At 46.4% G+C, this 16,658-nt stretch overlaps 1 protein-coding gene across 1 annotated transcript in view; it reads left to right on the top strand.

Annotated features, from left to right (window-relative positions):
* Positions 1-1,040: 1,040 nt before the first annotated feature.
* TULP1 (TUB like protein 1) overlaps positions 1,041-16,658 on the top strand; it is a 301,815-nt gene continuing 286,197 nt past the window's right edge. Inside the window, exons 1-3 of the mRNA XM_078640531.1 lie at positions 1,041-1,103; positions 1,993-2,119; positions 10,021-10,161. Of these exons, the coding sequence (XP_078496657.1) occupies positions 1,041-1,103; positions 1,993-2,119; positions 10,021-10,161 (331 nt within the window). The remainder of the gene's footprint in view (positions 1,104-1,992; positions 2,120-10,020; positions 10,162-16,658) is intronic.

The following is a 16,658-nucleotide window of genomic DNA, read 5'->3' as shown; positions in this document are numbered from 1 at the left end:
TTACAAGGACTTCCTAGCACTTCTTTTAAAAAAATGCCCTGTTTACTAATTTTTTCGATTATGGCTTACATCCCCTTCTCTGCTTTCCTTATAAATTGTACTGAGGGGGAAATAGCCTTAATAACGAATCTTTAAGAATGAGTGTTGTAAACAACGATTCTTAAACAACGACCTTTTAAAGAACCACGACTTCCAAAACCACGACCTACACGAACAACGACCTCCTCATAAAACTGGCTAATAGATGTCACTGCAACCCACGATTTAGTAAGGGCACAAGTAAGGTACCTACCTAAGTTATGCATCTTCGTTTTGCTACAGAATTGTTACTATGTGAGTGAAGACAGGACGTCCAACATTTGACATCATGTTAGTGAAAAACATAAGATGCAAACAAGTCTGTTAACGTGAAGACCTGCCTTATTAGTCGTATTTATGCATCGACGATGCTTTGCACCATTGTGTAGGTGGAAACACATGTCTCACCATTGTGTAACATGCATGTGCAATTATATGGTTATATGGCGGAGAAACAAGTCATGAGTTTAGTAGATAAATACCTTATAAGGTTACTAGAGCATCGTGTTGTAATTGAGCTGTGTACTGCTGTAATAAAACAGGAGAACAAGTAAGCCATTATTATGAGAAAGTAACAAGAGAAATGTTATATGGAGTATATGGAAAAGTAAGGTCTAATTACAATCCATTCCTGGCATCTTGGAAAAGGTGTAGATAATCCAGTAACTTTTGAAATGAGGGTTGATATGATAAATCAACTAAAGGCTGTGCCAGCAGTTAAGCAAACCCGAGCATGTGCTGAAAATAGTTATAAGATATATAAGGCTAGCCGTTTTAATGAGATAGTAGAAAAATCCAAAAATGGAATATAAAACATTTGATGACGAAAATGGAGTATTAACCAAGTATTTACCAGTGTCACCGAGGGCTATGGCTAGCCTGTTATATCTTCAAGAGAATATAGTGTTAAGCAAACATAAGAATAGTGTAAAAAGTCTGGAATATGTAAAAATAAGGCAAAGATGAATGAGAAGAAAGGTATTAGAAGTAATGCCAGTGAAAACCTATTTGCGTTAAAATTCCACGTGGGGCTGTGCTGTTGACATTCTGAAGAGGCTGAGATTACGTGGTGTTTAGAAAGGGAGGAAGGATTGTAAGAAATTATGGTGTAGTTAAATAGGTGACCACACTCTGTTAAGAACTGGTGCCATTGGAATGGCTGAGTATTTGGGCATGTAAGTCCAAAGGTGATCATGCCAATTTACTGAATATAATAGGTATTAGCACTACTGGTATGTACTCACTAGAATACAAGGGGATACAATGTGAATAGATTAATCTGAATGTCAGAGTTGACTGTTACGTCAGAACTATATGAACTGGGTCTCATCATCTTTTAGAGGGTGTCTTTGTAGTCATAGTGATTAACTATACGAGTAATGATGCTACTGTAGACTATGTTCGAAGGTCTTCGCTGATGTAGCCATCCTCATTTATAAACCGTTTTTCATCATCGGTACAAATGTTTTCATCATCGGTATAAATGTGTGACTCGTCTGTGCATTAGTAGGTATTGTCCATTGTGTTAGTGGCGGATGAAATTGCATTGTGAGGCAAAGTGGGAAGATGAATGCTGGGAGAGACGTCCGTCAAATAACATTAGTGTGAATAAACAATAGTTCAGAACACCAGTTGACCGAAAGAGCACCAAATTTGTTTGCTTGGTCCCCAAATTAATAGTTGAGATGTAACATGCTCTCCCACTCTCACATTAGCAATGTATCTTGTTTTGTCTCTCTTTCTTACCTTCGCTATTCCTTGATGTTCATCACGTTCTCTCTCTAGCCTTGACTTTTTGTCTCGATCTCTCCTTTCCTTTGCCTCCGTATTTATTATGTTCTCTCTTTACCTCTCTAATGCTTGAACTTTCTTTTCTTGATGTGGGTCACCATGCAGGGTTGGTGCTTGATCTAGAAACCGAAAAAGAAGCGTCCGGAGAAGCAAGAAGCCCAGCCTACGTCTGAGACCAAAGCTAAGAAATCTAAAGTGAAAAAGTCTGAGGATCAGTGCCTCTCTGAAGAATCCACAGTTGCCTCTCAGAGTAAGTAATCATTTTCTTTATCACAGTCACCCATCTTTGATTGAGGCTTGTGGAGAGTTTCTGATTAAACCTGGCAGGCAGCTTTAACTAAAGACAATGTTGTATTACCTTGAGTGGAAGAGTCTGCCAAACGTTTAGGTTTTTATTCAACTTTATATTATTGAAACTGAGAAAAGGGATCAAGGTGCTCCATTATATCCGGGCCGTTGTCCTCGCCCCCGCCTTGCTTACAGCCTGAGGTACATTACTTCAGATTGCAGGAAAGGGGATGAGGAATGTAGCCCAGGGAGGTAAGACTTGCAACCCGGCTGACAGCTTTGGAGCTTTCCGATTAACCAGAAGAATTCTGACATTCACGGGCCTTCAGAATGTGTGTTTAGTTGTTGTTCTACACACTGCTGCCAGCCTCTTGCAGAGACCGGACATGTACTTACATTTCACCTACCTCATCATACGGCTTCCTCTTGTTCTTGGGCACCGCATTCACTTTAAGCTTGATTGTCTGGTATATAAAATCCTTTTCCTCACTCTTCGTAACAATCTGTGAGGTCCTGGGGCACTGAGGGGACTCAGCACTGCATCCTTCAGAGGTCAATGATATGAGTACCATTGAGGTGGGCAACAATAACCATGTTGTTCAGCGCCAAGTTACCATGGGGTGAACATATTCACAATGAGTCGGAAATGGAAATTTTATTGGAATGTTGTGAAATGCTGTGGGCTCACTCAGCAGTGTAGGAAGCGAGAGTTTTGCACAATTTCCCTAGGCCAGAAGGGTGGGCAGGCAACAGGGTAAACCCAGCCGAAACTGCAGGGCACTCTGTGTCTGATGCACAATAGGCATACATTTTCGAACCACATTGACACCATTCAGTTGCTGCTGTAGTTTAGCTCCAAAATGTCTGGTCGATGCCGCTAAGTATGGGCATGTTGCTTCAGTTAAGCTAGAGGAACCCTCCCTTTAGCCATGGCAGCTCGGCGAGGGTGGGAGTTGTCACCTTACAAGTGCGATGTACTTAAGAAGTTGGGGAAACACTGGTGTAGAGCACAAGGGGCAACGGTGTAGTAAGGAACACCAGGCATTCCCAGTATTCTAGAATGGGCAAGTAGTAGTCATACTGTTCCCCCTCCCCTCCCCTTTCCCACTGACTTGTCTGCTCCCTGGTACACATTAGCAGAAGTTTGGGAGAGCCAGACCTCACCCAGGGGTGCTTGGCTTAAGTTTGAGGGACAAGTCCAAATATGTGACATTTACTGAATGTGTAAAAAAATTCTACTAGCTGTGCATAGTTACAGGCCAAAGAATGGCGGCATGGCCCCCGGGTACGGTTTGATTGGTTGTCAAGCTTCTCAGATGTTTTCGCAAGCTTGCGCAGGCTGTTGTGGCCAAAGAGTTTGGGGCAGGTTAGCATCCCCACCTTACATTTAGCATTCCAACAGCACAGTAGTTGACAGAACATGGAAAACACTTTCCCAAATCTGGCACCAGAACACAAGGTTAGTCAGGGCCAACTTGCCTGTTGGGTGCCTTGTGCAGGTGAAAACTCAATACAGTTCCTGCAAAGTCCCATCATTTTAGGAATAAAGCATTGCCTGGGTTATCTCTGGGCGTAAAGGAAGGCCAGGCAAGCAGCCAATGGTCCACAGAGCAGGTGCTCTTACCGTAGTATATGCCGGCTGCATCACCTACACCAAGGAAGCAAGCATGTCTTTAAGTGTTGGGCTCATACTGGACATCAAGTAATAATTTAGCTTTGAGATAGAAGAAAGCTTTAGGTCCCTGATAGTACTCACATACTGGTCCGGTGGCGAGCAGGCTATCACAACCTAGGTTGGGGGGGTTCAACTCTGTTACTTCTCCCTGCATTGGCACAGCTTGTCAGGAGTCAAAGGTATTGCACTTCAGCCAGGCAATGTTAACACCCAGCCACTCCAAGCCGATTATGTAAGGTCATCTTGGGCCTCATATACACAGCCCAGTATTAGGCCCCTGGATTTGTCAGCATCGTAAATTACTAAATTCAACTAAACAAGAGGCCTGACCGTGGTTTACACTAGCAGAAGCTTGAGAGTGCAAAACTCCACCTAGTGGGGTGGCTGGCTGAATTTGATGGACTAGTCCAAAAGGTTTCACAGCAACTGCACGTGGGAGAGTGTCAGTGTCAATGTCATAGTTCTCGCAGAAATAAGTGACAGAGCAATTTTTGCTTTGACAAGTGCATGCCGATAGGTTGCGCGGTGTCCTGCGCTTACTTTGAGGCATTCAGCAGTTTTTTACAGTGGGCACTCATCTGGTCATACAACACAGGTGGAGTCACGCATTACCTGGACGATTTCCTCTTCATAAGGGAAGCGGGGACTGCACCATAGCCCTGCATCACTTTCAGGAACTAGCAGGGCACTTGGGGGTTCCTTTGGCGCCGGGGAAGACCGAGGGTCCGGCGCAGGTCCTCACTTTTCTAGGCATTGAGATGTACACAGTCAAGGGCGTGCCCAGGCTCCCTGCCGAGAAGGTGCAGGCATTGCAGCTGGATATCCAGGCACTCCTGGGCAAGGACAAGGCCCCCCTGGGTGTAATTCCGAGCCTCTTGGGAAATCTGAATTTTGCAGCCAGGGTAATTCCAGCAGGCAGAGTATTCGCAAGGAGATCAGCAAGGGCCACAGCCAATGTGCATAAAAAGCATCACATGGTCAGAATAGCGAGGGGTTTGAAGGAGGACCTCCTCAGGTGGCATGAGTTTCTGCTGAGTTTTAATGGCACAGTCATTTGGAGATCCCCCTGGGCTGGTAGCCCTGATATCTGTCTCTTCACAGATGCGTCAGGCAGGGATGGCTTTGGTACTATAATGGACTGCGAATGTGCACGCAAAAGTGGCCTAATGCTTGGTGAAAAAAGAACATAACAGCTAAAATAACGGTACTAGAGCTGTTCCCCATAGTTGTTGCTCTACATCTGTGGCCGGATGCGTCATCCAGAAGGGTGATATTCTGGTCTGACAACATGGCGGTGGTGCAAGCCATCAACGGGCAGACTGCCAAATGCCCCCGGTGCTGTGTTTGTTGAGGGAACTAATCAGGGTGTGCATGCACTGCAATGTCGAGTTTAGGGCAAGACATATTAAGGGGGTCAAGAATGTAGTAGCTGATGCTCTCTCTCGATTTCAGTGGCTCTGTTTCCGGGAGGCCTGGCCAGGAGCGAGAGCGGCAATAACCCGCTTCCCGGCGCTGCTATGGAGACTTCTGCAATGGAACAGCAACTAAGAGTGATTGGTCAACGTTCTCTCATACCAGGGAACAGGAAAAGATACAGAACTCAGCTCACCACCTCCCAGAACATTTCAATGGCATTTGGACAAGCATCACTACCCTGAGAGCAACGGGTGCAGGGCTAAAGGGCATGAGAAGAGTCATTCATGGGTGCGTGGTCATTTGGCAGCAGTAACCCATGAAGCCAAGCTGGGAGGAGAACAAGATCCAACAAAGTCTTTCTTGATCAGGGCGGCTTTAAAAGGGTGGGCCAGGGAAGAAGTCAGAGTCCCCGATAACAGGGCGCCTATTGATTTCCTCACACTCCAGGGGATGCTAGATGTTGTAGAACAGGTCAACCATTCGCAGTTTGAGGCCCGACTCTTTGCGGCTGCATTCTGCCTTGCGTTCTTTGTTCATCACCACCCCCTTTTCTGAATCGTTTTTGGCCACTATAGGTGTGGCAGGGTATACTCAGACATGAGTCCCTTGCTCACTGCTCCATCAGGATTCAAGCAAGCCGGGCCGACGACGGCTGAAATGCCAGAAACCGGTCCCCGGAAGCTTGTCTCCTTTCTGGTGAAGAATTGGCTTGGTAGTTTGGTCTGCCCTGTTCCCATGATGCACTGGGCCAGGGACATACTAATTTGCATATAGCCAGGTTCTGAGCTGGGATGGGGCAGTGAGCTAAATAACGGTGATGGATCAAGCCCTGATCTTTGGACTGGGTAAGAGTGGTCTGCCTAATTCAGACACTCTGTTCATCACCACCCCCTTTTCTGAATTGTTTTTGGCCACTATAGGTGTGGCAGGGTATACTCAGACATGAGTCCCTTGCTCACTGCTCCATCAGGATTCAAGCAAGCCGGGCCGACGACGGCTGAAATGCCAGAAACCGGTCCCCGGAAGCTTGTCTCCTTTCTGGTGAAGAATTGGCTTGGTAGTTTGGTCTGCCCTGTTCCCATGATGCACTGGGCCAGGGACAGACTAATTTGCATATAGCCAGGTTCTGAGCTGGGATGGGGCAGTGAGCTAAATAACGGTGATGGATCAAGCCCTGATCTTTGGACTGGGTAAGAGTGGTCTGCTTAATTCAGACACTCTGTTCATCACCACCCCCTTTTCTGAATCGTTTTTGGCCACTATAGGTGTGGCAGGGTATACTCAGACATGAGTCCCTTGCTCACTGCTCCATCAGGATTCAAGCAAGCCGGGTCGACGACGGCTGAAATGCCAGAAACCGGTCCCCGGAAGCTTGTCTCCTTTCTGGTGAAGAATTGGCTTGGTAGTTTGGTCTGCCCTGTTCCCATGATGCACTGGGCCAGGGACAGACTAATTTGCATATAGCCAGGTTCTGAGCTGGGATGGGGCAGTGAGCTAAATAACGGTGATGGATCAAGCCCTGATCTTTGGACTGGGTAAGAGTGGTCTGCTTAATTCAGACACTCTGTTCATCACCACCCCCTTTTCTGATTGCGTTCTTTGGAGCATTCCGAATTAACGAAGTGGTGGCTAGGGTAAAAACTGACCAGTCAGGAGATGCCTTACGCAGCCATGATGTAAGAGTGTCGGATAGGTTGGTGATCCATCTCAGGAGGTCCAAAACTGACAAAGCGGGGAAGGGGGCTGACATAGTACTGATGCCACTGGGGGATCATAGGTACTGCCCAGTTTCTAGAGTCAAAGATTACTTGGCAATTCGCCCCAATGTCCCTGGTTACTCCCTGGTTACTTTCTAATATATGTGGATCAGGTGCCACTCTCGAAATTCCAAATAGACAAGGTCATGTGTGCTTGCCTCGAGCGGGCAGGCCTCGCTCGTCCACGACAAGAAGTATTCTAGTCACTAATTTCGGATTGGGGCGGCAACTGCAGCGTTTAAGGCGGGTATGGGGCAGGAAAGCATAAAGAGAGTGGGACGCTGGGAGTCCCGTTGCCATGAACGCTACATTCGCCCTTGAATGGGACAGGAAAATATAAGCTGGGCCTGCAACAAGGGAAAATTGTATATTATGTGTGCAGTGAATTGCAGTAGCATATCCAGGCTTCGTTTGTATATTATGTGTGCAGTGAATCTGAGTAGCATACCATGTAGTGCATTGTGCAAGCACCAAGAATATTAAAATAAGCGTGTGAAAATGGCATCCATTTATTTTGCCAGTATTCCGAGTGTGGGTGATCGGCCACTCATTCGTCACCAGACTGGCTCAGTGGGCCGCAATCAGGAAGTGGATGCAAGGGTTCTCACATACTAAGTTTGTCTGGTGGGGTTTCCCCGGCATGAGATGGACCAGCCTCCTGAACAGGCTAGAACAGGGCATGGCTGGGCAGAAAGGTTTCCCCAACATCTTGATAATCCACTTGGGAGGCAACGATCTCACTACCATGGGCAGGGGTGCTCTCCTACAGGCGATGAAGACTGACTTGAGGGAGATCAGCAAGTCAATGGGGCAATGTGAGCACTTTTGGTCTGAAATAGTGCCACGACTGGCTTGACATGGGGCCAAGTCTAATGAAGCAGTGGAACATTCCCGCAAAAGGGTGAATAGTGCAATGCGCAAATTCACAGACCAAAGAGGTTTTGGGTTTATCGAACATGAGCTGATCCAAATGAAGGTGAGGTGCTATGTTGATGCTGATGAGGTTCACTTGTCACAGGTTGGAATGGACCTGTTCCTCTGGGACATACAAGAGGCACTGGAAAGAGCCGGTTGCAAGTGAAGAAAGGGCTTTTTGGGTGGGGGGCTCTTTAGGCGACGGGGGCCGCCTCCAGAGCTGTGGCAGAGTTACAGGGCGATCTGGAAGCATGATGGGTACAGAAGGGTACCTCAGCAAGATCACAATAGGGGTGCCAGAGCCAAATTACGGGAACCTCATGTGTAGAGTCCTGGAACAACTACGTCCGCTCCCCGTTAGTCCTTCGGGCGGTTGTGGGCCTGAACAACCGGGGGTTTGCTTTGCTACGCACCGCCCTTAAAGGGGCGTGATTAATAAGGGACCAATGTGTCACGTGATCCAGTAAGGGGATCACCCCCATAAGGGCAGCAATGATTGGGTTCTCCACAGTGCTTGGCTCATCAGGCGGGCAGGGCAGCATAGGTTGTTTCAGCTGCCTGCCCTTGGATCGCACGTAAGATAACCCACCATATTTGCATACTTTTGTATGGAATAAACCTGCAGCAATATTTTCTCCAAAACAAAAGTTGTGTTGTGTATTTATTCACGCATGCCTACTCTGTCATGGTAGGGGTGGGGTGTTGTGCCTATAATGGGACTATGTGTGTTTAGTTGTTGTCCTACACACTGCTGCCAGCCTCTTGCAGGGACCGGACATGTACTTACATTTCACCTACCTCATCAAACCGCTTCCTCTTGTTCTTGGGCACCGCATTCACTTTAAGCTTGATTGTCTGGTATATAAAGTCATTTTCCTCACTCTTGTTAACAGGAATCCTTGTGTGCACAAAGATAAGAATTTCCTGAGTTCAGGAAAGGTACATTTCTCAGGCTTTTCCGTATGCAGACCAGGTTCCAGAATAGTATTCCTCTTTTGCTTTAGCTGGGTCTCTTCAAGTCTTGTTTCACAAAGGAATTACAGGTATTCCTGCTTATTTTAGCTGCTGGTAACAACCACCAGTGCGAGTATTTTCACACTAAGCCAAACAAAATGTTCCCTGCTGGATTAACAACCGATACACTGAAAAGGGCAGTTTTATGGACCTTTTGCATTAATTTGACATCACCAATAGGTGGTGCCCTAAGACCTGCTCTCGGTATTGGCAGCCCCGTTGGTCCCTCCTTTTCATGAACAGGCTGTTACCTACAGTACTTTATTCAGTTGAGGTTATTTGGTGGATGGCTGTCTCATTAATTTGTCCCCACCGTTAGATTGAGAGCAGCATTTAGGTATATTGTATTTTACATTATGAAGTTGTTCAGTTCTGCTTTGTACTTTCACTGTGTTTATGGCCTCTACTTTCTACTGTGTTTAGAGTTTAATTACGCTGTAAATCACTCCATTAGCCAATCAGCAAGGTTTGCTCTTAACTCAAAGTACAAGGAAAGAAATACATAAATTTGAAAAGTCAGAGAACAGAAAGCCCCTGCTAGGAGTAGGGTTTACAACACGTTTTTGGGGGTAATGCACACGTCCTCTATGAAATCAGACTTCAGTTATTGCAGGAGTGTGGTCTTACTCAAACTTGAGTGCGAGCTCAGGGGCCACATTAAACCTTGCACAGATCAGGGACACCTAGCTGCTCTACGGTTCTGCTTATAGCAAAGAAAACGACGAAAGTCTGTTATTCCAAACTAATGTTTTCTATCAGGGTAAAACATAGAGGAAATTGATTTGGTAGTATTTTTGTTTGTTGCATAATAAAAAGTGGGGCATTTTTCAGATGTGCTAGATGGAACGAGGCTCGTGATAAATCAGTTTGTTTCCTTTAATATTATATATAAGAATGGATTGGGATTTCTTTGTTAAAATCTCTCGTGCGCATATCAAAAGTATTCAGAAGCAATACATTTGTTATGTACATTAGGCAGTGTTTCCACCATCTATTGACAATCTGTTCCTCTATTAACTGTTGAAAATCAGGAGGATGTTGATCTGTTCCTGCCTTGTTCTTACTATATTTATAATTTTCTTCCAGATGGAAAAAAAGTGAAGAAGAAGAAAGGCGAAAAAGCAGACAGTGAGAAGGATCCTCAGTCGAAGTCAGTCAAGGATCCAAAAAAGAAGGAAAGCAGTGCGTCCCACTTCAACGTAGCCAAGAACCCCAAAAAGAAAGAAGGTACAATACTTAGTGATCGCGCCTTCCTCCTCGAAAAGTGCGCCCAATCGAGCATTCTCAGATTGTTCTCTTCCTGGCCGAGTGCTCAACGAGACCCCTGGCCTTCTTCATGTACCACTAGAGCACCGGAGGCAGAGAATCTAAGCCATACCTGACCGCACCCCTAGTGGCTCCCAAGAACCGAACCCTGGTGATGCTGCACGACCCTTGAGGGACGTCATCCCTATTAACCATCAGAAACAGATCGCACCAGAGACACCACAGTGAGCCTGTCTCTTTATTTCCTTCGTAGAATGACACCCCTTTCCCCCGGGGCATTGCAGTGTTGTGCCCCTCCTGAACCCAAGTAACCTACACTGTGCCTCACCAATGACCCTCAAGTAACCTGACCCTTATTCACTGATGGGAAACTGCACACCCCTTCTGACAGGGACTGATCCTTGATGAGAGGTGGAATGTGAATCAGGAACACTATTTCACAAGTTCAGACTCACAGGGCGGGGCCTAAGTAGGGGGAACAAGAACACACCTAGGACTAGAAAGCTGAACCTGGGATGGGGCCAACGTTTTAGGACAACAACAAGCAAAGCTGACGCGAAAAACAGGTCAGGCACCTCCCAGTGGGGATTAGTGCAGTGCAGGAAAGAGAACAGAAAGTAAAGTGCAGGAATCTGGGAAAGGAAGCAGACCAGTCCAGGAGTAATGCAAATCTAGGTGTGTACACTGAGGAACTCGGGCAACTATAGCAGAGATTACCGCCCCCTTGCAAAGTCAAGCTCATTGTGTCTGTCTGTGCTGCTAAGTGATAATACCGATGCCACACCATCTCGGATTGGTCCCAAAATGAGGCCAGGGCAAACCAGAAAAGTGGCCCACACTTGCAGAAGCATTGGCTGGTTAGAATCAAGGGGTTGATGTTCGGAGAAATGAGTTGTAACTGAAATGTTTTCCCATTTGTAGAGTCAATAACATTGATAAAGACTAGAAACGCTGCAGCTCCGAAAACTGGGTGCTTACTTTCAGTCTCAGTGCCTTGCACATGCTAGCCAGGTAACCATTTGCAAACACTATATCCTGGACACTGATTATCATATGAATCTAGTACCTAGCCATGGGGAATGGGCTAGGCCAGGATATCTGGGAATAAAACGTATAAAGATAGAAAAGAGAAAGAGCAATTTTGAAAATCTGAATGTCTTGAAGATTCACAGTGGAGGGATTTGGAGAACAGACAGCTAAAGAAATGCAATTTACATCTTGGCCTAGACCCTAGATTATGGTCTGTTCCTGAACTTTTCACAAAAGGTCTCCATTTAAAAGTAACACTAAAAGCTATAGGAAAATACTTGACATTCTACTGAACGGTTCTTCAGTGACTTGCAGAAAGAGGCAAGGTGTTGACATCTTTCTGGGCTAGGCTCAGAACAGGGCTAGTATCAAAACGACACAACAGGAATACATTAAGAGAACACACCAGCACAAAATGAAAACACAAAATAAGCCCTGAAACTAACTTAAAATCAACTAGGTGTGTGCTATGCTGTGCTTAGGATGGACCCACATTCTATATAAAATGTAGTTTAAAGCACACATTTATCCATGTGTATATTGGCACTGAATAACAAATGTTACCCAACCCAGTGGCATTGAAATCATGTGAATGAAGCCTTATTGTGAGTAGCACCACTAACTTCCAAAGTACTGGATCTGAGGGGGTGTCAGGGTGCGAAATGGGCACGCGATAATTCTCTTTTTGGATTCCACAATCACGAATATCTTTTCTACATGTATTCAAAATACCAGAGCCACTGGATCTTTCAGGTATCGTGTGCTCTCAACTGCTGCTCATCTCCCTAGTGACACTTTAGCCCCATAAAAGTACTCTGGTAGGAGGCAAACATTTAAACATTGAACATATAATCATATTTCAGGGGTTATTCCCTGATCCACGTACAGACTGCTATCACAAGGTACAGTAGGGGGCACGGCAGGGAAGGTCAGTGGATTAATGCACGTGCTTCACAGATTTGTGTAATCTGTAAATTGCATGTCCTATGGTCTTTACATGTTGTGATATCGTGATGGTCCCCCCAAGGATCACGCGACACGCTCTCTGTGATCAGGTATGTTTATTATATCTTCATGGCACAATACAGCTTGCGTCCTGCCTCTGGTCCCCTTCCTCTAGAATGTCCCTCCCTTGACCGGATGTGGTGTCCGGTGTCCCCTCCCCACATCCTTGTCCCCAGGGTCCTAGTGCCCCTTGCCTGGGCATGACATCTCCCCCCTTGTTACAAACAACATTTCCGTAACGCGGCCTGTGGTCACTCGTCGGTGAGTGTTGATGGAGAGAGCTTGAGATAGTGATAGAGAGAGAGAGAGAGAGAGAGAGAGAGAGAGAGAGAGAGAGAGAGAGAGAGAGAGAGAAAGGGCTATACACCCTCTCATGCCCTCGTCACATTACATCTCTTCAATCAGTCTCTGTGGTCTCTTGCATGTTCTTCTCGGTCTTGTTTCTCTGTCGTCCACCTGTGTGTTTTCTTCCTCCTTGATTGCCTCCGGCGCTGGAGCCGGCAGTTCTTCTTCTTTCATTCTCAGCTCTTTGAAGTGCGAGCTGTTCCTCGTGATGTGATATCACCCTGCTGACGCTGTTATCATTGGTCCTTTCACCTCCCTCACGGTCAGCGGGTCTTTCGAGAATGCACTGTCGGATTTCCTTTGCTGTCGTTGCCGCACTACCACTGTGTCCCCTTCCTTCAGCTTTGCTTTGGTGGCGTGCCTCCTTTGATCTGCGTGTGCTTTCATTTTTGCTTTTGCCTCTTCGTCTTTGGCAGCTATGTTGCTTCGCTCCACGCTCGTCGTTGCCTTCATCTGCGGTAATCTGGTCCTGCTCGAGTGTCCCAGGACGAGCTCCGCTGGTCATCGGCATGTGGAGCTGTGAGGGGTGTTCCTGTAGTCGCTCAGTATCTGACATAGTGCTTGTCCTGTCGATATTTGCGTTATTTTTGCTCTTTGTATTGCCTTCTTTATGGTCCCCATGAACCATTCCGCCATCCCATTTGCTTGAGGCCACAGAGGCGTTATTTTCCGATGTCGTATTCCTAGGTATTCCATGAACTTTTGGAACTATTCTCCTGAGAAAGGCGGACCATTGTCAGTCTTTACTGTTTGGGGCGAGCCCCATGCTGGGAACACATCATCCATTACTGGCAGTGTCGCATTTGCTGACGTTGACGCTACTTGCCTGACTATTGGAAACCGAGAAAACTCATCTATTATTACCAGCAGGTAGTTTCCTGTCTCCAATGGTCCATAGAAGTCTGCCACCAGTTCGGTCCACACCGCTTTCGGTAGTTCAGACATCTTTAGCGGCTCCGGCTTGGGCGGTGGCCCCGTCACTTGGCAGACGTGGCAATGCGTAACAGCCTCCTTGACCATGCTGTCCAACCCTGGGAACCACACTTTTTCCCGTAGCATCTTCTTAGTTGCGACCATCCCTCGGTGTGACTCGTGCGCCAGTTCTGTTGTCCGCTTCCTCAGCTTTCTGGGCATTACTATTCTCGCTCCCCTCATCATGATGCCATTTCCGGTCTCTGAGAGCTCTTCATTTATTTTCTTGAATGCCAGCAGTTCCTCCTTTATTATTCCGTCATCCAGGATGCTGTTGTTGTTAATGTGTCTCCACCTTTGCTGTTTTGTCGCTTTCTGTATCGCTTGCATGGTGGGGTCTTGCTTTGTCTCATGTTCCAGCTCTGCCATCATGATTGAGACCGGCATGTTGTGCTTCAGTATGAAGTTCAGATATTCCTCCGCCATTGTCATGGTCTCAATTGCATGCGGCAAAGGATGTCTGGACATGTAGTCAGCCGGGTTGTGTTCCTTGCCAGGCTTGTGTATTATTTTGGAATTGTAGTCCATTAGTCTTATTCCTCTCTCTATCCGGGGTGGTATCTTGGCGTTGGGATTTCCGTAGATTGTCGTTAGCGCTTGGTGGTCTGTTATTATCGTGAAGGGTTTTCCATATATGAACATGTGATAATGTTCACAGGCCCACACAACTGCCAGGCTCTGTTTCTCCGGTTGAGAGTATGCTCGCTCGACATCTGATAGGCTCTTGCTTCCGTATGCCACCACATATCTTGGTGAGTCTTTTCCGGGTCTGTGTTGCGCCAGTATTGCCCCCAGCCCCACTGGGCTGGCATCTACTGTCAGTTCGGTGCACAGTAGCGGATCAAAGTACGCCAGGTGCTCTACTGCGGTCACAGCACCTCTGATCTCTTCAAAGGCTTTGCTGCATTCCTTTGTCCATGCAAAGCTCTGTCCTTGTTTTGTCAGTTCTCGCAGCGGCGTGCTCACTGTGGCAAAGTCTTTGATGTACCTTGCACAGTAACTGGCAAGACCAAGGAATGACCTCACTTCAGCCACATCGCTTGGCTGCCTGGCTTTTTCCTACGTGTCCACCTTGCTGCGATCTGGCCGCATTCCTTTTTTGGAAAAAATGTGTCCAAAGAATACCAGTTCATCTCGCCCCAGTTCACACTTGTCTTCGTATAGTATGAGACCTGCCTGCTCTAGTTGGGAGCATACTTTCCGCAGTGCCTTGTCGTGCTCCTCATCCGACTTGCCGAACACCAGAATGTCATCGCTATAGTTCAAGCTGTTCTTGACTGGCCTTATCACTTGTCTTATTGTCTCTTGAAATATTTCGGCTGTGGATGATATCCCAAAGCTCAGACGCTTATAGCGGAATAGACCCAGGTGCGTGGAGAATGTTGTGATATATCTGGACTGAGGATCGAGCCCTAGCTGGTGATATCCTTTGCACAAGTCTAGTTTGGAGAATTGCCTTGTGCCTGTTAGGCAGCTGATCATGTCATCGAGGTGAGGTCCAGGGTGTCTTTCCCGCTCAATTGCTGTGTTTGGTACCCTCATATCAACACAGATGCGAATCTTAGACGTGTTTTTCTTTGGTACGGCCACTATTGGCGACACCCAGGGCGTCGGTCCTTCGGCTGGTTCTATGATGTCCTGTTTGAGCAATGCTTCAAATTACTCTTCTACTTGTGGTTCCACGTGTATTGGCACTCGCCGGTGGTGTTGAGCTACCGGATTTACTGTTTCGTCGATGTGCAGCGTTATTTGGCACCCTTTTAGCTTCCCCAGTCCTTGCAGTAGTTTGGGATATTCCTTTAAGATGCTCTTTTGTTCTGACATGCTATACCTCATCTCGATCAGGCCCATCACTTGGGCTGTGACATTGCTTAACAGGCACGGTGCTGGAACGTCACCTCTTAGTACATGAATTTCTTCTTTTCTCGTCTGACTTTTGTATGTCAAGTTCTCTGTGAATTTTCCCAGGTTGGTCACGGGCTTTTTTAATCCCCATGTGAACACCTCAACTTTTTTTTTTTTTTAACCTTTATTGTACACTCATGTAAAGACACAGCCAACGGCCTACAACCCCAGGGGCCGGCCCCGACATTCGTGGTTGTACACTAATATCTCCGGATTATTACACAGCCTTTTAGCCGACAACCCGGGGGTCCGCTGCGTCACACTGTTGAGCGTACTTGATACTATCCGGTTTACATTTCAGACAATTCATAGGTCTAGTTTTTATTTTTAAATCAACTTGCAACTTAGGTTCAAGATATTAAACTTTCACGTTGGATGGCATTATGGCTACGGCAGCATACAGTTTCAATATACTGGTAAATGGAGACAGAGGTGTCAAATAGTTTGCGTTGAGTGGTATATCCCCCATGTCTCCTACTACGTCCTCATCTTCTTTCATTCTCTGTCCAGTCCCCTCCCCCTCCTCGTCTGAGCTGACACTATCTTCTTCTGGTAATAGGTCGCATATGTCCCCTCTGTATGTATTCCAGGCAGACCATAATTTGTTCCATTTACGGGGACATGCTCTGATAAAATACACTGCCCGCTCCGTAAACATCAGTGTGTCCATGTTTCTGGACCACTGCGACACCGTGGGAAGGTCAGATGCGCCCCATTTTTGGTGTATTATACAATTTGGCCAACTAGGGCATAATTGTGAACCTAGATACATGTATTTGCCCACTAGGGCGAGACTGTGATGAAAGCTCATCCGTAATGTATACTATTATGAACAAAATAACAAGTCTGTAGAAAGCAATACTCCGGCAATATGAATTTCAGGTACTGCTTAAAGAATATGATTTAAAGCACATGCTTGTAAATATTGTTTGTAGCCACTACAAGATGGCCGTCAAATGCCTATGTTCCCAGGTATCAGTCAGTCCTATTTCGATTGTTATGATCTCAACTATGAATACGGAAACATACCAGTGCAAACTTTACCGTGACCAAGCCTTACGGCGAAACGCGTCGGTTTGTGACTTGCTGTCGCAAATAAATTGAATTAAGCATCCTGGAGTGTCCCGAGTACCTTTTTTTGGATTTAAAAAGGTTTTTGCAGCATAAATAAAAACGCAGTTTTTTTCGGAAGGACCGCCGCA

Source organism: Lissotriton helveticus, chromosome 5_1 (assembly GCF_964261635.1).
Source record: "Lissotriton helveticus chromosome 5_1, aLisHel1.1, whole genome shotgun sequence".
NCBI classification, from domain to species: Eukaryota; Metazoa; Chordata; class Amphibia; order Caudata; family Salamandridae; genus Lissotriton; species Lissotriton helveticus.
This window is presented reverse-complemented; position numbering and strand designations above follow the sequence as displayed.